At 40.7% G+C, this 24,464-nt stretch overlaps 1 protein-coding gene and 1 long non-coding RNA gene across 4 annotated transcripts in view; one reads left to right on the top strand and one right to left on the bottom strand.

Moving 5' to 3' along the window:
• The window catches only part of LOC140637324 (uncharacterized), a 51,778-nt gene extending 30,251 nt beyond the window's left edge, over positions 1-21,527 (top strand). Inside the window, exons 2-5 of the long non-coding RNA XR_012034503.1 lie at positions 5,347-5,428; positions 5,524-5,621; positions 11,127-11,252; positions 16,681-21,527. This is a non-coding gene — a long non-coding RNA (uncharacterized lncRNA). The remainder of the gene's footprint in view (positions 1-5,346; positions 5,429-5,523; positions 5,622-11,126; positions 11,253-16,680) is intronic.
• Positions 1-24,464, bottom strand: part of LAMA2 (laminin subunit alpha 2) — a 583,647-nt gene that overhangs the window by 99,987 nt on the left and 459,196 nt on the right. For all 3 annotated transcript variants that reach the window (XM_072833687.1, XM_072833697.1, XM_072833705.1), the window contains 5 exons: positions 23,075-23,237; positions 21,553-21,763; positions 16,553-16,669; positions 15,683-15,846; positions 14,234-14,372 (listed from right to left, as the gene is read on the bottom strand). In XM_072833687.1, coding sequence (XP_072689788.1) covers positions 14,234-14,372; positions 15,683-15,846; positions 16,553-16,669; positions 21,553-21,763; positions 23,075-23,237 — 794 coding nt within the window. The remainder of the gene's footprint in view (positions 1-14,233; positions 14,373-15,682; positions 15,847-16,552; positions 16,670-21,552; positions 21,764-23,074; positions 23,238-24,464) is intronic.

Genomic DNA, 24,464 nt, shown 5'->3' with positions numbered 1-24,464 from the left:
CTGAGTGATGACACAAACTTATGCCCTGAATCTTTAAAAATGTTAATGCTGGATCATAAAATGGAAGTTTGCTTCTTTGTTTCCAATAGATTTTTAAGTATTATTGACTCCAGTGAACATATCATACACAGAGAAAATCACTAAAACCAGGGTGGCTTGGTGAATACTATTTTTACATATAGAGTCAATATTTTTTCTAGGTGACTTAAGAGTCTCACTTTTTTTTTTTTTTGGTCCCTGACTTTTTCTATTTGCTATTGTGTGAATTGCTCAGTTGTTAGATAAGTTGCTGAACTGCTGATGGAGAAAAAATGCTCACCAATCTTATTGGCAGATTCAACTGGCAATATCAATTATGGCTTTATGTCATTTTCCCATTAATACTATATGGGTGTAAAATTTAAATTCCAATGATGGTAGATATTAATGAGAAGTCACAACTGCCGTTTGGATGACTTTTAAGCAGTGGTTGACAGAATAAAATACGAGGCATATGTGATTTAAAGTGTACAACTTGACCAACAGCATATTTTATTGAGCCTTTTGAATGCAATATGTACTCTGCTAATATTTGCACAGTCCTTTTTGTAGGAAATAAAAACTGAACAATGACTTGCAAGTATTCTTTATGTATTTTGGTTCATCCAATTACACAGAGCAAATACTAAATAAGACAGACTGAAGAGAAGATATGCCATATTTCTAAATAAACACTCATTAGAAATGCCTTAATGTTTAATCATACTACTGCAAGATTCACCTTGTTTACCCTTATGATTTATACACCAATAGCAATGATGTCAAAGAATCTTGCTATTATAAGGACTTGAAAACTAATAAATAAGAAGAAATTATTAGGAATAATATTATTAAAGGAACGAATAATAATAGGGAAGAAAGGAAAACTTATAATAAAGGAAAAGAATAAATTATCTGGGTAAAAGAATGTATTATTTTTATTAGTATGACAAATGAAAACACGCGATTATTATGGGTTTGTGGACAGGTTAGAATTCTAATGATCTCTGATTACCCTGTGTGTTGTGTTTTGTAATTCTATTTACACATTTAGTACATTAAACATATCATCCAAAATTTAAAAGATTTTAAAGAGAAAATTTTATTTTTATTTATATTTTTATTTTATTTTTTTTAAAAGAGAAAAATTTAAATGTGAACATGCTTAATACCTTGTACTTACCGATAAGTAGCTCCTGAGCACCTCTGGTAAGTACTGTAACCAGGCCAATGAAGACTAAGAAATGATCTTACATAGTTGTAGATTGAATGCTAAATCAGATAAAAATATTTGGGCTCTAGGAACTATATTTACCATAAGAATCAAGTGAAGTGAGAGGTCAGAAGAGATCACACAATTCACTCAGTTTGAAGGTAGATCTTCTAATTCCCAAATTCTATCCTGCTGCCTTCTTTTCCCAGCTTGATTTAGAAATTCCAGCGCAACACTAGACCCTGATTCTGACCAATTAAAAAAATTCCCACATGACATCTATATTCAAACAGGTATTTAGACATTGTCTCTAAATAGGGGAAGTGATTATATTCTTCCTTTGAAATTGTCTTCTCAAAAAAAAAAAAAAGAAATTGTCTTCTCTCTTCAACTTTCCTATATCTTGTGACAATATAAATATCTCGTCAATTCTGGAATTCTGATGCACCCTGGTCATTCTAGATTCCTGCCATCAGCGTTTGGGGACAGGAGGTGGTAATTTACATTTAGTGAGCAGCTACCGTGTATCAGGTGTTAGCTATATGGAAATCATGGAATACTGTGTGAGAAATAGTGAAAAAGTGAAATACTCAGAGGGTCAGTTGTGGTGATCTAGGTTTCTGCCCACGAGGGGTCTATTATAAGCTTACATTTTTTAATTCTGGAGACATCGTTTTCTGGAAAAAGCAAGTAGGAAGAACACAAAACATCACAGTCCCCAAGCAGTGAAATAGCACGGGAGCCCATTGTGCCCCACAGAGAGCCTGCAAGAAAGTGGGCATCTGCCAAAGCCTGGGGGTCCTGGCGCGGTGCAGCCCGCATCTGACCCAAGGGTTTGTGCCAAGGGCCATCGCAACTGGCCAGCCAACTGCTCACCACGCTGTGTGCCCTGGTGCATCTCACTCTGTGGGGATGCTTTTTGACTCATCCAGCCACCACACGGGGTAGTGGAGACCCTCAAATGTGCCCTTCCCATGAGGAAGTAAAATATAGGAAGAAAGCAAAAGACGCCTCAGAAATATGGATTACTTAAAATCTGAATTTTCGCTAAATTCTACCCCTGAAACTAAGACTACACTCTATGTGAACTACCTTGAATTTAAATAAAATTTTAAAAAAGAGATTTTTTTTTTAAATCCAATGTTTGAGGAAAACACACTGTTTTCAGGAAACAGTATCAAGAGACTAGATAAAGTGGGGTAAGTGTGCAGGGGAGATGGTGGGAATTAAAAGTCTGGTGGTGTAAGGAAAAGGGTCTGACTTCAGCAGAGGCATCTTCACTTCGGCAGGACAGACACCTTCTGTCACCACATCAACATGGGTCTTTAGGGCTGTACGCCCCCTCAATCCGCTGCAGCCCCTGTACCCTCACCTTGCTCAGTAGGGCCAGGAAGGAGGCACACACCGTCTGCAGGAGGCCAGGCCTCAGGAGCAACAGGTGAGATAGAGGATGAATCAGGAGAACAGAAACAGAAAATGCCCTGCAAGTCCTTTTATGGAGCAGAGCGCTCTTTCCCGTTCCCTGCAGCCCGGAGCACTGGCCACCGACCCCGAGTGCCCCGCACCTGCCCCTCTGGGAACAACCGAGGGGGGCTTCGAAGGAAGAGCTCCCAGTCACGCGGCCCTAGCCGGATACAAATGTTATGGAGATGACATTGTGGAAGTTAAGGGGTAGAAATTGGGAGGAGGAAGGCGAGAAAGGGAAACACAGGCAGGATGAGGACACAAAAGTCTGCATCTCACCCATTGGGGAGTGCATCACTGACTGGACAGGAGATGAAGCTCCAAGCTCACGCACTCACGTTTAAAAAAGACAACAGTGAAGGATCGAAGCATGGTAACCCACCTACATGGGGAAATGGGCGAGAGGGAGAGTGACAGGATATGATTAAGGGAACTCCGTGTCATGCGTCACCGCAGTAATGAAACAGATGACACCCTGCAGTCGTCGATCGCAGGAGAGCATGATAGTGGGGTTATCAAGACAGAGAAGGACAAGAGATCGTTGGAAGGTTTGGTGATGAGTGGCCCAGGGGGTGTGAGTTTCCAGGTGAGACAAGCTAGGTCAGGGGATTGTCGCTAGAAATTTCCCACATCTCAAAAAAAAAAAAAAAAAAAAAGAAATTTCCCACATCTCTTTTCAATTGAAAAGGAAATGAAATATGGGTGCATCATGAATCTTTAAATAAATGAATAAATAAATAAATAATAAATAAATAAATAAATAAATAAATAAATGTAGGGCCTCTTGTGAAGGATGAGGGTTGCTCTTTCATTTCCAGGAGCCTTTCAGAACCACTTTCTTTATATTTTTTCAGGGCAGAGCTTCCTGCAGAACAGATTCTCAATTTCCTCTTACTTTCATTTTAGTTAAAACACTTAACTAGGAAATAATTTAAGTATAGCAATAAGAACAGAAATTAATATAGATACCTGTGTCCCCATCATCCGTATTTGACTTTTTACTACATTTGTCTAGATCTTTAAGAAAAAAAACATATTTGGATTTACTTTGATAATATTTTATTTAAAGTTTTAGATCTCTATTTATGACTGACCTATAGTTTTTCTTTCTTGATCCTGTCTTTTTTTAAAGATTTTATTTATTTATTCATGAGAGACAGAGACACAGGCAGAGGGAGAAGCAGGCTCCATGCAGGGAGCCTGACATGGGACTCGATCCTGGGTCTCCAGGACTTTTTTGATCCTGTCTTATACAGCGCTCCGGGATCAAGGTTATACCAGATTCATAAAATAAGCCAGGGAATATTTCTTTTTCTCCTCTTTAAGATGTTTTGGATATCAAGGCCTTGAAATTCTGGTAGATGTTATTATTTTGCAATGTGTAGACTATTCACTACCGACTCCACTCATTTACTGACTAGACTTCTACTCAGGTTTATTTTTCTTTATGAGTAAATTCAGATTTATTGTCCACTTCACCAAGCACTCAAATTTATTTGATGAAAGTTGCTCATGTACTCACATAGATCCATATTTATAAAACCTACATTATCTCGATAGTTCCCTTTCATCCCTAATCCCATCCATATGTGTCAGCTCTGCTTACTTAGTCTTATTTTGCCTGTTTATTGTAAGAATCAGCTTCCTAATATTTTTTCTAGGTCATTAATTTCTGCTTTTATTTGTATTCCTTCCTTTAAACATTATTTTTAACTTCTGGAGCAGAAACTTTAGATAATTAGGTTCAGTTCCCAGTTTTTCCTAATAACTGCACTTCAAATTTTACTTGCCATTTTGGTGCCACTTTATATGATATGTACAAGGTTTTTTTTCCATTTTGTTATTCAAAATTTTGTGGTTGTAATTTCGAATTATATTCTCCTTTGACCTATGAATTTCTTCGAAGTGTGATTTTTTTTTAATTTCAAACATTTTGGGGGGACACTGTTTGCATAGTTTTTAAATTTTATTGCACTGTGATCAGAGCATACAATGTAGATGGTATTGGAGCCCTGGGATTTACTTATATTTGCTTTTTGATCTAGTTCATGGTTAATCTCTCTCATTCTCTCTCTCTTTTTTTAAGTTTCACAAGTGCTTTATCTAATGGGGCATATAGAATTAACTATTGATACAGAGTTCTAAAGACCATGAAACCAAGCTTGTTTATTGTACTTTTCAAATCTGCATCCTTACATCTCTCTGCTTGACCTGTCAACTTTTGAGAGAAATGATAAAGTCTCCCTTTATTATTATCACAGATAAGTTGACTTCCTCATTCTGACATTTGCCTTTATTCATTCTTAGGCTTTGTAGTTGTTACGACTTTGTGGGTTCAAGATTTTGTAGTCTTCCTGCTAACCTGATCCTTTTGTCATATTGTGATGCTTTTCTTTATCTCTCATATCTCTCTTTTTTAAAAAATATAAAGCCTACTTTGATTATTAATGTTGGTACACCAGCTTTCTTCTGGTTAGCATTATGCTGGTGAACCTTTGGTATCCCTTCTTTCTCAGTCCTGTGCTCTTACAGTTAGTGGTATTTTGTGTACACCCTGCACTGATGGCTGCATTTGTTAAACATTTTCAAACCAATGTAAATATTATTGTCATTTAACTAGTGATTTTAATCTGTTTGCATTTATGGTGAAGACAACTTGAAACTCAGACTGTTACTGCTCATCAAAAATTCTACGTGCGTGTTTTTCCCAGCCTCTCCTACAGTTAGATGGAGGTATGTGATGATTCCTGACCAATAGACCAGACGGGGCCCGGGCCAAGGCAGGGAAGGGTGGGCATGTCTCTCCCGTCTTTCTCTTGCCTTGCCAGGACAACCTCGGAGACTACACGGTGTGGCGCAGCTGCAAGGTGGAGTAGGGTTGTCTGACACACATGGGGTGCGACATGAGACATAAATTTGGACTGTGGTAAGCAACTGATTTTTTAGGGGTTATTTCTTGAGGTAGCTAGTAATGATTACTCTGCTACCTAAAATCAAAAATACTCTGTATTTTGATTCTATCACATTTTGGGTTTTATATTTACCATATACTTTTTTGCTTCCATTTTTCTATTTTTTGCCTTTCAAAAAATTGATCAAAAATTCCACTCTCCACATTTTTCTTCTCTTCACTTATTTGGAAAGTATAGCTGTTTGTTATGGTTAAATTTATGTGTCAGTCTGGCTAGGCTATGGTAGCCAGGTTTTAATTTTTTTATTATTTATTTATTTATTTATTTATTTATTTATTTATTTATTTATATTTTTATTTTTTTTTGGTAGCCAGGTTTTAGTCAGAGTCTATAACTTGCTGGGAACGTGTCTCTTCGATGTAATTCCCGTTTAAATCAGCAGACATTGAGTAAGTCGTAGAACTCTCCACAAGGTTTGGGAACCTCAGCTAAGCAGTTGATGACCTTAACAGAAAACACTGAGCTCCTCCCAAAAAGAAAGAATTCCGTCTCCAGACTGTCTCTGGACTTGAGGCTGTATCAACTCTTGCCTGGTTCTCCATCCTGCTGGCTTGTCCTGCTCAATTCAGACTTGACAGGCCCACAGGGGTGTGAATCAATTCTTTAAACCAAATTTCAGAAAATCTCTGTACCCATCCAACCATCGATCCATCCTATCAGTTATTTCTCTGCTGGAGCATGCTGGCTCACGTTGCTATTTTTATTCTTCTATAATGTTTAATATATATTTATTTATCCTCAATGTTAAGTTTAATCCTCAATGTTTAATATATATACTTAACAAAGTTTAAATCTAAACAGTTTTTTACTCTTTTCCCAGAATTTTAAGGACTTTAAAAATTTCTACCTCTGACTATCTGCACATTTTCATGTGGCTGTTCTCTTATTCTTTTTGTTCTACTTTTTAAAACAATTCTATACATTTAGTAATTATTTTCACTAGGATTTTCACAATGCTTAGATTGTATACATTTACTATTTTTCTGTTCACATTGTGTCTTTAATCCCCAGTTTCTGGATTCTGTTGACTTTCTTTTAGAAGTGCATTTTATGGTAGCTCAGTGAGAGTCTGTGATTGGTAGACCCTAGGTTCTTCTCTGAAGATGCCATTATTTTGTCCTCACCTCTGCATGAGGCATAACAGGACATGGAACCCTGAGTTGGCAGGAATATTATATAATTAAATAATATGCCATGAGGATATTAGTACATGGTCTTTCTACTTCTATTGTGACTTCAATGGGAAGGATGTTAACTGGCAAATACCTTTGTAGATAATCTGCATTTTCTCTCTAGATTTTTTCTTAAGATTTATTTATTTATTCATGAGAGACACAGAGAGAGAGAGATTGAGGCAGAGACACAGGCAGAGGGAGAAGCAGGCTCCTTGCAGGGAGCCCGACGTGGGACTTGATCCCGGGACCCCAGTGTCACGCCCTGAGCCGAAGGCAGGCGCTCAACTGCTGAGCCACCCAGGCGTCTCTCTCTCTCTGGATTATTTTAAGATTTAGTTTTCTTTTTCACTTTGGCTTCTGTCAGTTTAACAGTGATCCTTCCAGGTGTGGACTTGTTTTTATTTATCATGATGGTTTTCCTTAATTTGAGAAATTGTATCTTTCACCAGTACTTGAAAATTTTCAGTATCTCTTTGACCATTACTGCTCCTCATTTTCCCTCTTTCAGTTTCTGGAGCTCGTCATGGACTCACATTTTTACCATCTGCATTCCTTGCCTCCTAAACTCCTTTTATATTTTATATTTATATTCCTTGCCTGTGTTTGTTACATTCTGGACAATGTCTTCAACTCTTTCTTTCTAACTAATTCTCTTTTCATCTGTTACTACTATACTGTTTGGCCCTCCCATTCAATTTTTAATTTTAGTTACTATATTTTTCAGTTTTATTTTATTTTTTTAAATTTTAGCTATTTTCTTTTTTTTTCCTTTTTTTTAAATTTATTTTTTATTGGTGTTCAATTTACTAACATACAGAATAACCCCCAGTGCCCGTCACCCATTCACTCCCACCCCCCGCCCTCCTCCCCTTCTACCACCCCTAGTTCATTTCCCAGAGTTAGCAGTCTTTACGTTCTGTCTCCCTTTCTGATATTTCCCACACATTTCTTCTACCTTCCCTTATATTCCCTTTCACTATTATTTATATTCCCCAAATGAATGAGAACATATAATGTTTGTCCTTCTCCGACTGGCTTACTTCACTCAGCATAATACCCCCTCCAGTTCCATCCACGTTGAAGCAAATGGTGGGTATTTGTCATTTCTAATAGCTGAGTAATATTCCATTGTATACATAAACCACATCTTCTTTATCCATTCATCTTTCGTTGGACACCGAGGCTCCTTCCACAGTTTGGCTATCGTGGCCATTGCTGCTATAAACATCGGGGTGCAGGTGTCCTGGCGTTTCATTGCATTTGTATCTTTGGGATAAATCCCCAACAGTGCAATTGCTGGGTCGTAGGGCAGGTATATTTTTAACTGTTTGAGGAACCTCCACACAGTTTTCCAGAGTGGCTGCACCAGTTCACATTCACCCAAAAGCATAAGATACCTAGGAATAAACCTAACCAAAGAGGTAAAGGATCTATACACTCAAAACTATAGAACACTTCTGAAAGAAATTGAGGAAGACACAAAGAGATGGAAAAATATTCCATGCTCATGGATTGGCAGAATTAATATTGTGAAAATGTCAATGTTACCCAGGGCAATATACATGTTTAATGCAATCCCTATCAAAATACCATGGACTTTCTTCAGAGAGTTAGAACAAATTATTTTAAGATTTGTGTGGAATCAGAAAAGACCCCGAATAGCCAGGGGAATTTTAAAAAAGAAAACCATATCTGGGGGCATCACAATACCAGATTTCAGGTTGTACTACAAAGCTGTGGTCATCAAGACAGTGTGGTACTGGCACAAAAACAGACACATAGATCAGTGGAACAGAATAGAGAATCCAGAAGTGGACCCTGAACTTTATGGGCAACTAATATTCGATAAAGGAGGAAAGACTATCCATTGGAAGAAAGACAGTCTCTTCAATAAATGGTGCTGGGAAAATTGGACATCCACATGCAGAAGAATGAAACTAGACCACTCTCTTGCACCATACACAAAGATAAACTCAAAATGGATGAAAGATCTAAATGTGAGACAAGATTCCATCAAAATCCTAGAGAAGAACACAGGCAACACCCTTTTTGAACTCGGCCATAGTAACTTCTTGCAAGATACATCCATGAAGGCAAAAGAAACAAAAGCAAAAATGAACTATTGGGACTTCATCAAGATAAGAAGCTTTTGCACAGCAAAGGATACAGTCAACAAAACTAAAAGACAACCTACAGAATGGGAGAAGATATTTGCAAATGACATATGAGATAAAGGGCTAGTTTCCAAGATCAATAAAGAACTTATTAAACTCAACACCAAAGAAACAAACAATCCAATCATGAAATGGGCAAAAGACATGAACAGAAATCTCACAGAGGAAGACATAGACATGGCCAACATGCACATGAGAAAATGCTCTGCATCACTTGCCATCAGGGAAATACAAATCAAAACCACAATGAGATACCACCTCACACCAGTGAGAATGGGGAAAATTAACAAGGCAGGAAACAACAAATGTTGGAGAGGATGCGGAGAAAAGGGAACCCTCATACACTATTTTTCAGTTTTAGAAATTATATTTGCTTCTTTTACAAATTTTCATAGTCTTTAGTTCCTTTTCCATCACTCTTTTCTATTCATTCTTTTAACATTTTAACAACTAAACAATTTTATATTCCCTTTCAGATTTTTCAATACTCTCAGAATCATGTCAGACACCTTGCCTGCTTATCCTCATTCCTACTTGGTTATTTACAGTATATCTGAGCAGATATTCTATAAGATAGTGTATCTTCCAACATGCTCGAGAGGTTTCGGTAGCTAAGCCTAGTACACCTGCCATTAATTTCTCAGCTTGTAAAGCCTTGTATCATATGAAAGGTATAAATTTGGACCTCAGTCCATAGGCTTGTGATTTTAGCATCTTATGAGACACATTTTTCACAACTGGGGGCATGAAAAGAAACAAGGCTTCTAGGAATGTCCCTGAGCTGGAAGGCATGAGTGTTCGTTAATGGACAATTGCTCCAGAGTCTCATGTTTTTGCATGCCTTCAATCTGAGACTCCTCCTCTTGTAGGTTCAAGGTGATGTCTGTGATGTCTTCTCTCCCTGCCTTGTCTTTATAATCCCAGCCCCTAGACATTATGATGCATAATTATGTGCCAAATTCACTGAGCCACCAAAGTTCCAGCTCTAGAGTGTGCCATTCTGTTTTAACCGCCCTCTGTATTTTTAGATCTCCTTTTGTTTCTTCTTTCTAAAGTGAAGTATGGATTAAATTGGGGGAGTTATAATTTATTTAACATTTCTATGAATTTCTAACATCAAGATGGATCTGAATTAACTCAGGCTGTATGTTGTCAGAAATCTCTGGCTTTCCTTTCAGTTGTCCTTGCTTCCTATCAGAGTTTTTCTCCCCACTCATCTGCCACATAGGAGTAAATTTACAAAACTCTAGTTTGTTCCTTAGACTCTTGATCCTAAAGCAAGAGAAAACTCCTTTTGAGGTTTCTATGGATTTCTACTCTCCTGTTAAGGAATAAACACTAGAAGATCCCTTACAACAGCGGTTCATGTATTTATTAGAATCAAGGCTTTAAACTTATTTTTAGGCATATTTCCTCCTATAAAATATATTTATTTTTAGACTTTCCCCTCATCGCTATAGTTTATCTAAAGCCTACATCTTGCTTATACAGCACTGTTCTTTACAATATCCCTATTCTGGTTTCTATGAAAAAAAATACATTACTTACAAATTGCTTTCATTTTCTTCTGTATTTTATATTACTTTTTCTAGAAATGGCTGGAAAAGACCACGCTAAAGATTTTTAGAATGATGGCTCCCTCAAATGATGGGTAATTGTAGCAAGTAACAGAACTTGAATTTTGAGAATAAAGAGAAAGAACACAGTGTACTGGAGTCGAAGACCAGCACAAATTTTTCTATTTCTAATGCTCATTCCAGTGAAGATCAGACTGAAGACTGACACTAATTGAGAAAGGGGAGCCTGGGCTAGACAGTATGAATGGATATTGTTGGTGTGTGTGTGTGTGTGTGAGAGAGAGACAGAGACAGAGACAGAGAGAAGAGAGAGACAGAGACAGAGAGAAGAGAGACAGAGAAGAGAAAAAAGAGGAGAGAGAGAGAGGTGGAGAGGAGAAAAGTGAGAGGAGGGGGTGGAGAGAGAGAGAGAGAGTTGGAGACAATAGCTCAAGGATGAATAAGAGGGGACCCCAAAGAGAGGAAACCTCCCTTTGCCAGGGGGAAGTGAAAGAATGATTTGTTTTTGTTTTGTTTTTGCTTTTAAATGCAAGATACCAACCGGAAGTGATGACTGCCTAAATTTCCTACATGGAAGTATATGTGAGATAGCACATTCCATTGACTTCGAGAGAGGGAGAGAGAGAGAGGAAAGGAAGGAAGATGACGCTGCAGAATAGGTGAGACTCTGTGATAACTGCCGTGTGATGCTTCCTCCTGATCTTAAGGAACCAGAACTATGGAACTCATTCTACGTAGCCCTTCTTTTCATTGTTGTTGTTGCTGTTTGCTATTGGAAGGTACTAGATTCAAGTGCACAGCATCTGAGACATTTCCAGTGGAAAGGGCAGAGGGCCTCCTGTCCCAGGGCCGCTGGTGGTCATTCCAAGCGCCCAGCGGCTATGAAAGCTATTTGTCCACGTACTTCTAAAACCGGATCTAGCTGATAACATAGGTTCTAAGGTCACCTATCATCTGGAAATGTTTGAAAAAGGTTTAATTTTCTGTTGTTCTAGCATCGCAGGACTTTGTATAGCACCAAAGCGATTAAGATTAGAACAAAATAACCGGATCTTCATATTCTCTTTTCTAAAGAGTGACACATTTCCCTTCTCCTTTCCTCACACGAACCAATGAGAGGTACTAAATGAGATGTTATTGGAGATTGTGTGCCAGGAAAACAAATGCTTTATAGTATCTTCCCATCCTGACACTAACAGAAAAATAGTGTTTGTTTCTTCATAATGTCTACATTTTCAAAATATTTCATTTCGGTATTTAAATGAATGATGTATGCAGGACACATAGCTATTACTCTCTACATAGGAATGCTCCCCTATAATTGTTAATTGTATACAACCTCCACTGGCTTATTATTTAGTTGAATGATCAACTTTCTCTTACTCACATTTTCCTTGACTTCCTTCTTGATTGTGTTTGTGTTTACAAATAGGTAGACTTAAGTAGATTTTTAAAAAGTGAAGTTGGTAAAAATGCTGTCAGTTATGCTTTGAGGTCATTTCTACCATTCGTTTCTGTCCTTATGGTATTTTCAGTGCTTTTTATATTTCACATTATCTCACGTCCGTTTTCTTGACAGTAGTAATTGGTTGTTTCATTGCTTGTCTAACAGGTCCTTTTTCTCCTTATGTGAATTCCTGCTTTGTTTCTTTGTCCTTTCTTTCTGATTCACTGAAAACACTTTTCCTTCTCTTTTGGGTGAGACTCAAATAAGTAAAGGACTCTTCTGTATTTTTGTCCTTGAATTCCTCCATACATAAATAATAATCTCACTCTTCTCCATTTATCCAGCAATAATACCAGGTCTTATACATTTACAGAAAGCTAGCCCTATCTATGTAATTGCTTGACTTAACGGTCAGCAAATATATTTATTTTCTAGTAAAATAGAACTATATTATCATGACCTTAAAATTGAAACTCTATTTTTTTCTGTTCATAAAAATTTTTTTCTGGGACAAATCAATCTTCTTTGAGTTTGTGGATAGCCACTTGATAAATAAGTGATACACTTTAGCATTTATTTTGTCCTTTTTCAGACATTTAATTATTTTTATGTAGGATATGGAAAGAGAGAAGGAATGATGAGAACAAGAGGACATGTAGCAATGCATTACGACTCATTCCAGCTCTATGTTAGAGGCTGGCTGGATTGTCACATGTAAGCATCAGTGCTGAGAAACGAGAACATTTTGTGTCTGCATAAAAATGACAGCCTTCTACATATAAAGTCATAGTATTAAATTTGGGTGAATTAAACAGCTCTGTAATAAAAATTATTAGAAGTCTATAAAGATGAAGCAATGGCAATAGTAAGATTTTGATTGGTACAAATGATTATAGATGCACTTGAAAGATATTAGTTAGAATGACATTCATTCACTCCCTCATGAATGTTTATTATTTGCCAGGCACAGGGCTAGATGTTAAAAATGGTCCTACAATAAAGCACTGGTTAGATGAAAATAGTGAATTTGGAAATTTGGGTCTTTAAAATAGAAGATTTATGAGAAGATAGATAATTTAGATTTGAAAAACAGGTTCATTTTGAAAAAAATGACTAGGCATAGAGGAGTTTCTGCAATACTTGTATCACAATTTTGAGTATGAAATAAACAGAACATATGGTATTAGAGCTTAGTCCAGAGGGACTAAAACAGTAGTAACTGCTGATGGAATATGATGTTTTCAATACGACCATGAAATAAATAAACCTTCTAAGAATGTGGTAAATATCTTTATTATCCTTGGGATCCAAAAACACCTCTGTGCCCGATACCAAAGCAAAACAAGTATCGATCTGTTTCTCTAACACTAATTTTGTGTGTATATTTCATTCACAGTCTAAGGTCCAATCAAAGTTTTTTCCTCCTGAAATTCTGATGCGAAGACCACAGGAGTTCAAACATTTTAACTCCTCCTATGTTTCTTATGAAATGTTTTTTTTTAGCCTAAAATAGTTTTATGAATGTGCATTGCATAACTTATTTACAAAGTGTTGCCCTACATGTAAAGAATGAAGATTTGTCAGTATTGAAGATACTCAGATAATGTGCTATACTTGGAGCCCTCAAATTCTGAAATATTATTTCCAAGTGTATTTTGAACAATAACAGCAGCCAAAGATTGCTTTGAAGGTAAAGGTTTTAATTGATAAAAATAGTATAAATAGTTGAGAAGCATATGATTTCATGTGTCTTATGAAATGTACACTTTCTAGGCAAACTTCACATATAACCAATTTGTGAGCGCATTTAAGCAGTGGTGTTAATTTTCGGGGCACTTTCCCATTGATGGTATTTGGAATAATAGCGACAGACTTCCCTGTCCAGAGCCCTATGTTTAACTGTTTTTCTTCTGTGAGTTGGTGGCATAAACTGCTTGGCATCTGCAATAATTTCAAGACCCTTATCAGCAGTAGAAAGTAGTGAGAGATTGAGAAAGGAGTTCTATTATGATTATAGCACATTGAAAGTTTATTTTGGACACGATTTAAAAGGAGCCTTTGAAAGTAATTCAAAATAAATATTCTGGTTTACTGGGATTTTCCTGAGCTCATTTAAACTTGAGAAATTTCCTTTAGGTATTTGTTCCAAAAGACTGATCTGCATTTTTAGTACATAACACTATTTGTTCTTACCAGTTTTGTAGCTTCATGAGCAAGACCCTTGGCTTCTTGGGCAATTTTCTCAGCTTCATCAATAGAGTCCTTGATATGGCTGTAAGCATTGAAGGCTGCGGTGGCATTGAATGAGATGTTTTTAGCCTCATCAAGGATTCTGTTGGAATCACCCCCAAAAAGAACATCAGAACAGTTGGTACTCAAATGAAGAACATTCTACTTATAACAAATATGGCTTCCAAATGATCACAGCCAAGATCATTATGATTCCAAGTCATAATGAGGTACCTACTTATTGTATTATATTGTAGTTTTCAATTTAAATTCATATTCCTAAGTAATTCAGCTATGAAATACTACCAACATATTTTTAAATACCCATAGTATCTTTCAAAAATTTCTGCAGCCACAGACACCGTGCAACTGTGAGCAGCGAGATGATCCTTTATGTCATTTGTAAAGCACGCCATATGTCTCAGAACACTTGCACCATATTCCTGGAATGAATTTCACAAAGTCTCTTTAGGGGAGATGTACTGCCCAGACGAAGACAAGTGAATCCCAGAAGGTTAAATAGCTTGTTCCAGGTTACGTGACCGATACTCACTAATGAAGGACCTGGAGCCTGCATCTATGGACTTCTAGTTTACAGGCTAAGTGGGCAAAAGTTTACTATAACATGAATCATGCATGAATTGTGCCCAGGGTCTTCAAGCATTAATATTTTTCCTTTGTATCAATGATATCAAGCCCTAAAATAGAACTCACACATGTTATATATTAAATAACAGACTTGAGGCAATTATTCTTGGGGCTTATAGGACCGATATTTACTAGGATGATCCCAAAATTGTAGGGGAAACTTACCAGTTATACTTAGAAGGCTATTTCTAGGTCAAACACACCTTGCCACCCCTCCCTCCTTCCTCTGACCCATGTAAGAGTCCCAGCTATAGTGAGCTGTTATTTCACAGGGAACAATGTAGTGTCTCCCTGGAGTTTGAAATAGAAAAAAAAAAAAAAAAAAGACTTGAAGGCTATATATGGGGGCCATATTTTCAAAAGCCACTCTTCTAACAATAAAGAGTTTCGATTTCATTAAAAACATAAAAGTAGAATTTGAAGCAGACTGTGTGTTTATATATTATTATTTAAAATGCTAATAAGGCAACTGCTGTGCTCACTAATAAAGAACAGAAAATATTTTTTTCTTAGTATAGCCTAAGGCTATGTTCACTCCCTACCAAGCCATATTCGAATCCACTTTTAACTCAGACTTTTGATGCCGCTTCAGTGGAGCTTTGCCCAGACCCTCCTAATTAGGCTCTTCCACAGAAAGGCCATGTAGTTCGTATGTTCATAATTAGTGAAATCAAGATCTGAAAGAGATTTTCTACCATTTCCGCTCGTCACAACTCTTGGACAAGTGTCAAGATACATAGACGTTTCCAACAACAAATGACATACCCATCAAGGACAGCAGATGAGTCATTCAACTGAGCCGCGTGGCTCTCAGCCTGGGACACCTTCTCAGCAAGCTTCCTGTCCTTTATTTCCTGGGAGAGGTCATCAATTTTATCTTTAAGCTCCTCAGACATGGGCGGCAATTTAGTTTGAATGTCTTCAACGTACTGATACAGAGAGACGAGAGGGCATTTTAAGTAAGCGAATCCACACCTTCTCTCAGTCACTAATCTCTCTAGGAGATATAATTACACACACTTACCCTTTTTATGAAACCTCAACTTTACTAATAGAGCAAAAAGAGAATACAGAATAAAAGCTGTTATTTAATGACAAAGATTAGGAAATATATGGGGCAAATTTACACCGGGAGGAACCTAACTCGCTTTTTCTCAGAAAATGCTTCTTCGTAGGTATGAATGTATAAATGCTAGTCATCGGGATATTTCAGGCTACATGTGCTCCTCTTGCTGTAGATCACAGAGTCGACTGCCTCACACACTACGTTGGAAGTCTGCTTACAGGTTTACATTTCTCTTTTAACTAATGTCATATAAATATTGAGGCAGGTTTTAAGAGCTATCCTGGGAACAAGAAATGCCCTTCATCACTGAGGAGGAAATGCAGGTGTATAGGGTGTTGTGTGTACTCTCCCGCAGGAGCTCGCGTCTATTGGGAGAACAGCGAGGTTCTAACTGGTGCCAAGAGCGTGGCACGGTCACAACGGAGTCATGCAGAAGCGATGTGACACCCACGAGAAAAAACATACAACTAATATTTGCTTATGTCACCGAGATTTTTCAGTGTTTCCCACTTATGACAGCCTATGCCATTATTATTTGCTTTTAACGTCAGCTTTCATGAAATACTCACCTCTATGACTGAGTTGATTGCCCCTGCAAGACGGTTGGCTTCGTCCAGTAGGTCGTTGCCTTCTTTCAGAGTGTTCTCCGCTTGCTGTTTGCCGCGCTCAATAGCCTCCTTCTTTCTCTGTGGTACAGGAGGAACAAAAGGTCAAGATGCCCTTGGGAGGAAACCCCGTCCAGCCCAGTTTCCTTCCTTCCTGACCTCCTTGAGCTGAGAACACAGGCTGTGCAAAGCCAGCGCGTGTCGTGCTGGATGAGAGGGGCTAGACTACGCGGCCAGTCCGTCCAGGGTCACTGTATTTAAATGCCTCTATGGGGACTTTCTTCCTCGCAGTGTGAGAAAGTCACCCAGGAGAAGAAAAGTTATGTGCTGTTAGCGGAGGAGTCGAGAACTATTTCTGAAGCAAGACGGACACCCGTGTTTAAACTCGGGTGTGAGTGCTGGAGATGGGTGGCTGCAACGTGCTGGCGCCCTGAATCACACGGGACCTAGACTGACATCCCAAGACAGAAGGCCAACGGGGCATTTCGGGAGCACACACCTGAGCAGACTTTGTTTACTGGAGTTCTGGAAAAATTGGAAAATGTGAGATTTTTAAGGGAACTTAGGGGAAGTGCTTTTCAAAAAAAAAAGAGAAACGAACACATAGAAGAAAAAACTTAATGGACGGTTCCATTAAAAACGAAGCAGGTTCTAATTTTTCCTTGGTGCTGACAGCTCGCTTCCGAACCCATGGAGCTCAGTCCTCGCCGAGGGGGGGAAAATCCAGGAGAGAAGGTATCGTTATTTTGATATTTGAAGGGTACCTTTGCCTAACATTTTTCCCCCTTAAATGTCTCACTCATTCTTCCAATCACTTGTGGTTGAACCGGGTCCACTTTACACCTCTGTCATTGATGGTTCCTTAGGGATGATAAAGCTGCTCTCACATGGCTTTCCACGTCCACCTGAGCCAGGGAGCGGCATGGGCTTTCCTCATTTAACTCTACACTAACTGGCACGCTCCGGTGTTTATCACCTTTTAAAAGACCAGCAAGCTGAACAAATGATTTGCGGTCACACCGACCCCACTGATTTCCCACCGACTGATGGCGCAGGCCACAGGGCAGCCTCACCGACCCCATTGATCCCCACCGACTGATGGCCCAGATGACAGGGTGGCCACACCGACCCCACTGATCCCCACCGATTGACGGCCCGGGTGACGCGGTGGCCACACTGACCCCACTGACCCTCACCGACCAATGGCCAGGAGACGGGGCAGCCACAACGACCCCACTGACCCCCACCGACTGGTGGCCAGGTGACAGGGTGGGGCAGTGGCTCCGCCCGTGTTCCTCTGCTCCCCCAGCGCTGGCGGCCACCTGGAGCCCTCGCCCAGGGCTGTGCTCGGGGCCTCGGTGATGCTCTGGGGCCAGCATCCCAGGCGCACATCTGCTCAGCGGCCGGAGGGAGCCTGGCTGCCCTGACGTCCTGGAAGATCACCTCGCCCTCCCGAGCCCTGTGCCTGGGCTCTCGCGACTGTCACTCCCCTCATCCCTGCTATCAGGCTGTCCTTTTGGGGTCTCTAGCTGACGCTCCCAGCCCACACTCACCCGCGACAGGTCAAACTGCCTCAACTGAGGCCTGCGAGGCCAGGAATCGTTCCTGTGGGGCTCAGACACGTGGGTGGCCCACTGCCCGGGGCTGTCACATTGAACACACCCTGCTGTCCCCTCCCCTCCCGGGCCCCTGTGCTCCGTCCTAACACAGAATGAGTCCTCGAGCTCCTGAGAGCCGCTCACAGACCGCCCACAATGTGACTGTGATTCATGACTCCACTATTTCAACTGTTAAGGGTGGTTTTCGGGATAAGGCCCAAAGTCCTCACCTGGATCTCAGGATGCACCAGGATGCACCACGCCTGTCTTCTCCCCCCACAATCCCTCGCCTTCCCTTCCTAGGAGCTCTGCACTCCAATCCTATCAAACCGCTGCATTTCCCCTCAAATGCCTGGCATTGGCTTTTTTTCCACCTCCGTGTCTCTGCATGTGGTTTTCCCTATTTCTGGGATATTCTTTCTTTTCTACTTTGAGTGACTGGTTCTCATCACGCAGGACTCAGCACACTTCTCATGTCCGCTGGGAAGCCCTCCTCAACCCGGGGGTGATTTGGATGCCTCTCCTTTGGAGCTCCATGATGATTACCCTAGGACACAGAGTGACTTAGTTCTGTGTCCCTCCCACTAAGTACAAGTCACTTGAAGTCATCAGAGACGCTGTTTTCTTCTTTATGCCAGTGGTTCTCAAACTGAAGGCCACATCTGAATCACCGGAGGGATTTTTAAAATACACGTTACTGGGCTCCACTTCCAGTTTCTGAGTTGATAGGTTTGGGGCAGGGCTCAAGAGTTTGCATTTTTTTTTTAAAAACAAGTTCCTAGTTGGTGCTTGCGTTGCTGTTCCAAGGACCGCACCATGAGGACCAGGGTCTGAGACAATCAATTTTTTGTGTTTGTGCACATTTCTTGAACTTAGTAGGGGCTCGGTAAGTGTTTTTAGTCAAAAATATATCTTTGTCTCCCTAAAATAAACCAGTGACACTTGACTCGGTCTTCAGGGTAGCACCTTCCTTGTGAGCACAGGCCAGTGCAGTCACCTATTTAAAATCCATCGGATTAAATAAATAAATAAATAAATAAATAAAATCCATCGGATCCATCTGATTGAATAATGAGCTGTAGCCCTGGCTCTCCAACCAGTATGCACATGGGGGCACCCTCGGGGGAGCTTTAGAATGTGGCCCCTGGGCTGCAGCCGGGATCGGCAGCTTGACACTCCGGGGAGGAGCTCAGGGAACCAGCCTTTGGCTGGGTTGGTGGGTGTAGCAGGATCCTGGGATCAGCGTAGGAAGCCCTGGCCACCAGGTGAGCTGTGCCTTGCTCCTGTTAGTTGCCTCGGTGCATCGATTTCTTGCAGTGAGCGTTGAACAAGCCTGTAGTTAGCGTGACACATAAAGCAAAAATGCTGAAGGGACCGTGTAGAATGGCAATGTGACCACATGAGCTCCAGGCCTGTCCGGGCTGCCCAGAGGATGGCTCCTGGATTTAGACATCACTGGAAGGAAGGAGCCACGAAAGGGCCACTTCCTGCGCCCCTAGAACTCTTCCTTAAATACTTCCCGAATGCTTATTATGCTGTCCTTCCACGCAGGTGATTTTAATTTCTTAAACTGTTGCCATAAAACAGAGAGGCGCCCCCCAGGGAAGGCACACCATGAGTGTCGCCCAGAAGTTGAATCATATGTGGGCGCTGGGGAGGTGACGGGTGGCACTTGCTGCAATCCTGCCAGCACGTGCGTAGATGCCAAACTGGTTAAGATGAGATCCCTCAGTTGAGAGAAAAGGGGGCTCCTCAACCTCCCATCACAGCGACAAGGACAAATGCGGGGAGCCAGCGGTGGAGCCCAGCCGAGCCCCAGGTGCTCTGCGAAGCAAACGTGATCATCTCTGCTTCCCAAAGCCAACCCTGCCGTAGCCAACCTGATAGCTCTCGGGGTGCAAGCTGGAGAAGACGGAGCCTCGGGGTGGGGTCCCCAGATTACAATTCGGGGACATTCTGAGTCTTTCTTCATGTTGTTGCCTCTGATTATCCTGGATCTGTGGCAGATACATCTCAAGAGGGGGACCAGAAGAAGAAAAATACTTAAAGAAATTAATTCCTTGGGGCGCCTGGTGGCTCCGTGGTGGAGCGTCTGCCTTTGGCTCTGGTCATGACCCCGGGGTGCTGGGATCGAGTCCACGTCGGGGGCCCCTGCTCAGCAGGCAGTCTTCTCACTCTCCCTCTGCCCACCTGCCCCCCCAAGCTTGTACTCTCTCTCTCTTGCTCTATCACAAATGAATAAATAAAATCTTTAAAAAATTTAACCCCTCCTGTTATTTTTTAATCTAAGGAAAATGGAAAAAAATGAACAGAGGAAAAGAAATCCAGATTTGTTGTCTTCAGCTGCCATTCCACACACATTTCCGGAGGCACAATACAGGCCAGAGGCTGTTCATCTACAGCCAAAGGTGACATCATACAGCAGAAGCGACAGAGGGCCGCTTCCCTCTTCAGACCTGTTGGAGTCAAATACTCTGCAAACAGCAAAGGGAGGTGTGTTTCTGGGGAGAAACTGCTGCTGTTGTTTAAATACCAAATATAGGTTATACCGTCCTACGTGCTGAATTTTCTCTTGGGGCAAGCACTCAGTTTGTCCCATTAAGTATTAAGGAAAGAAACGAAGGAAAGAAAGAAGAAAAAGGGAGGGATGGGGGAGGAGGGAAGGGAAAGAAGAATCCATGCTAGTGCTGGCTCGTCAGCTGTCTGCAAAAGGCAAAGGCTGCCCATCATTTCTGTAGGAGAGAATTATCTCTTGTCTGTGAGGAGAAAGAGGGAAAAATGACTGAGACTTGATCCGTTCACGACAGTCTCTTTAAAATACCATTTGCACAGAACACACTGCAGAGGAAAAGAGAACCCAAATCTCCTCAAGCCCTGGACTCTCAAGGTGCCAGATTCCATTAGGAAATGCTCGGCCCTCTCGTGACCTGTGGCAGCTACGTGCCTAAACAACGGTGATGGGTTACAGGGTCGCAGGAGGTCAGGACTCAGAGGTGGCACAGAGGTGCTTGGCATAAAACTGCACTCATTCTGTAGTTTGAAGATTAAGGCTCAGAGACGTCTGTTGACTTGCTCAAGATGTCTTTCTAGAAGGTGACACAGTTGTCATTAAGATCAAGGTCCCTTGACTCCCATTGTGTCCCCTTAGAATCTTCGATATTGTGTAATCTAAATTTTATCTGATTCTATGGCAATGGTCATTGATTTTTTTTTTTAAGGACCAAACGCCCTGTTCTACGTTTTAGAAGGCTCCTTTCAGAGTTGTTCTTGATTTGGACACACATCAACTCGACTCATGCAGCCATGTTCAACCCCCAACCCACCACCCTGTCCCTAGAGATTCAGACGAGAATCTCTACGACTCACTTCTAAAGTGGTCATGTTTTTCTGGTTTACTGCAGACAAGCGATTAGCCTCTCTGATTTTGTCCATGGCTTCTCTCAACAGGTCCCAAGCATCATCAACTTTGTCTTTGTAGTCGGCCAGCGTCGCTTGGAGATTCTTCTCCATTTCCTCGTTCTTTCCTCGGGACTCTCCAAATAGCTTCTTCACCTTCTTCAGAAGGCCTTCTGCGGCTCTGCAAGTGATAGTAATAAGCCCTTGTCACTGCCTCATGGTTTATTGGTATTAAACTGTGTTACAAAGAGATGCTAGCATTACAAGAGCGGGAAAATAAGACAATATTTAAAGCAGACTATGTACTAAATCGGGATGAAAACGGATACCCGAAAACTGGCAAGGCCACTTATAATTAATATATTGAAGCACAAAAAATACGCCCATTTATAATGCGTTAGTAATATAGCATTTTCAATTTGGAAAGAGTCATGTTGTTCTCATAACCTGACAGATGAAATAAATTTTACGATTCACTTCACATACCAAAAAAGAAAAGCCCCCCGATTCACCATAGTGATACGTTTTCTCTGTTACTCTGAATATAAGGTATAAACATTGCTATATTTGGTTAGAAATCGTGAAAAGCACTGTTACTGGCGTGCTAATATAATATCATGATACTGATATATTTTTCTTTCTTCTCTCAGCTGAGTGATCTGGGAGTTTCCTGGGTTTAATTTAGGGTTTTCCTACAGTAATAGTATTCTAAGCCTTTAAGAAAGACAAAACACTTGGAAAATGGTAGTTCTCAAACTAACAGGCATCATGATCCCCCAGACTGCTCATAAAAACAGATCGCTGGGCCCCAACCCCACATCTCTCGAGTCAGGAGGTCTGGGGTGGGTTTTAGCAATTTGTATGTTTAACAAGTTCTCAGGTGGTGCTGATATTGTTGGTTTAGCATATATTATTTAAGTATTAATAGCACCATCACTTTGAAGTTAACTGACTATAAATATAAATATAAGCATCTTTTTTTTTTCAATTGAGTGTGTAGTCACAGAGGTCATTTGCATTAGTAAAATCACAATTGCTCTTCCCAGCCTCAAATTTTCAGCCCTAATTTCAAAGTATGAGTGAGGCATTTATTATTTGATGACCTTCTACTCAGCATCTCCTAAAATGACAAAATGCGCAGAGTAGACTGCTGAATTCATAGCTTTATTCATCCAGAGATATTTTTATTAAAACAACAACAACAAAAAGCTATTGATGGTTTAGAGGTCCCTAACATAGGCAATTAATAAAGCAAGTCCATTAGCCCCATTATGGAAGGGACAGTACCGAAAAGATAAATTATCTGATTACTTAAATATAGGCAAAAATATGCTTTTAATCCACTTCAGAGCAGGATAAATCATAACCAAGTGAAAAATATGCAACAAAGTATCTTCTATTCATAAGGGTGATAAAAATTTTAGAAAACTACAAACAGCCATTTGGAAAGCTCATTTTATTAGATGAAAAAAATAATAAAGCACCGACTTACACCAGTTCATCTTCAGCAACTTCCTTCTGCTTATCTAGATTTCTCCTCCTCAGTTCTGTCATCATCTGGTCAATCTCTTTCTGAAGCGCTTGCAAATTTCTCTCAAAGGCCTTGTCTTGAGTTCCTAGAGTTTCATTTAGTCTTACGGCTTTTTCATTCACAGCTGCAGGGGGTAGAACAAATTTTGTAAGTCAGTAGACGCAAGTGCCACATGCAAAAATGGCACCAAGCATCTGCTCTTCCCCCACCACCTGCCATGGGCGTTCCGCTGGGAACAGAGAGCCGGTCAATCCGTAACAAGAAGGGAAAGGTGACATATCCCTCCAACTATATTTCTTTCGGGGGTCACGGTAATTCAAGTATGACGTTTCTGCATCGCAAGGAAGAAAAATGCAAGTAAGGAAATGGCTCAGACCTTCTTCAGGTGAGAGGCAAACCGTGAGGCATGTCACGTAGCCCTCGGGAGATGAAAGCACAAGGTCAGCACTGCTGAGAGACACAATCACCTTCTGAGTCCAAAGCCCGTCGGTGATGAGATCTCTGCAAACAGACCTACCCTCCTACGTCCACACAGCCTGTATTCATTTGTTTGAGGGAATGAGGCAGGAAGCACTGGTCTTGGGATGCGGGTCATAGCTTAAGGCCCAAAGCCACCTTCTAGCAACAACACCCACTGGAAGGGCCTGTGTTTATTGTGCATTGAATAAAGTTTCGGACTGTGCCCTTCAGAATCTTAGGCCTTTCTAGGTGCTTCAGGCATTCATCAGTGATGTCAGTCCTATCAAGCATCTATTTCATAGGTTAGTGTTCTGGTTTCATTTGGTAAAAGAATCCCATGTCAGATAAAAGTCTGAAAAACTGGGGGGTTGAAACATTTATGCGGTTCTAGTTTTAGGCCAACTTGTCCCGGAGTGTGTTCTATGGCACATTAACATAACAGGTTGAAGGGAGATATTTTCTCAGACTCTTGTGCACCAAACCCTGACTTCTGTACTATCACCTGGGAACATCCCCAGGATGAGGATTGGCTAAGAGGCATTTTCTACTATTCAACATTAGATTATTATTATTTTTTTAATTGGTGTTCAATTTGCCAACATATAGAATAACACCCAGTGCTCATCCCATTCAACGCTAGATTCTAAGACGTCTTTAGGATGTAAAGGATCCTGAAAATTCACTTCTATTCTCGGAAAAACTGTCCCGATTGGCACTGGCTGGAGCTATCCCAAGGGTAGTAGTCAGGGTCCCTGGAACAGGTGGACAGAGGCCAAACAGAGCAGCCACGACAGGTGTGACATGGCGAGTTTGCACAGCAGTTCTGAGATGTGGTCTCTAAGCAAGCGGCACTGGTTTCACCCCAGGAACTGACTAGAAACGGAGATTCTCA

The sequence above is a fragment of the Canis lupus genome, chromosome 1 (genome assembly GCF_048164855.1).
Source record: "Canis lupus baileyi chromosome 1, mCanLup2.hap1, whole genome shotgun sequence".
In the NCBI taxonomy this organism is placed as follows: domain Eukaryota; kingdom Metazoa; phylum Chordata; class Mammalia; order Carnivora; family Canidae; genus Canis; species Canis lupus.
Note: the sequence above shows the minus strand (reverse complement) of the source record. Positions and strands in the feature narration are given on the sequence as shown.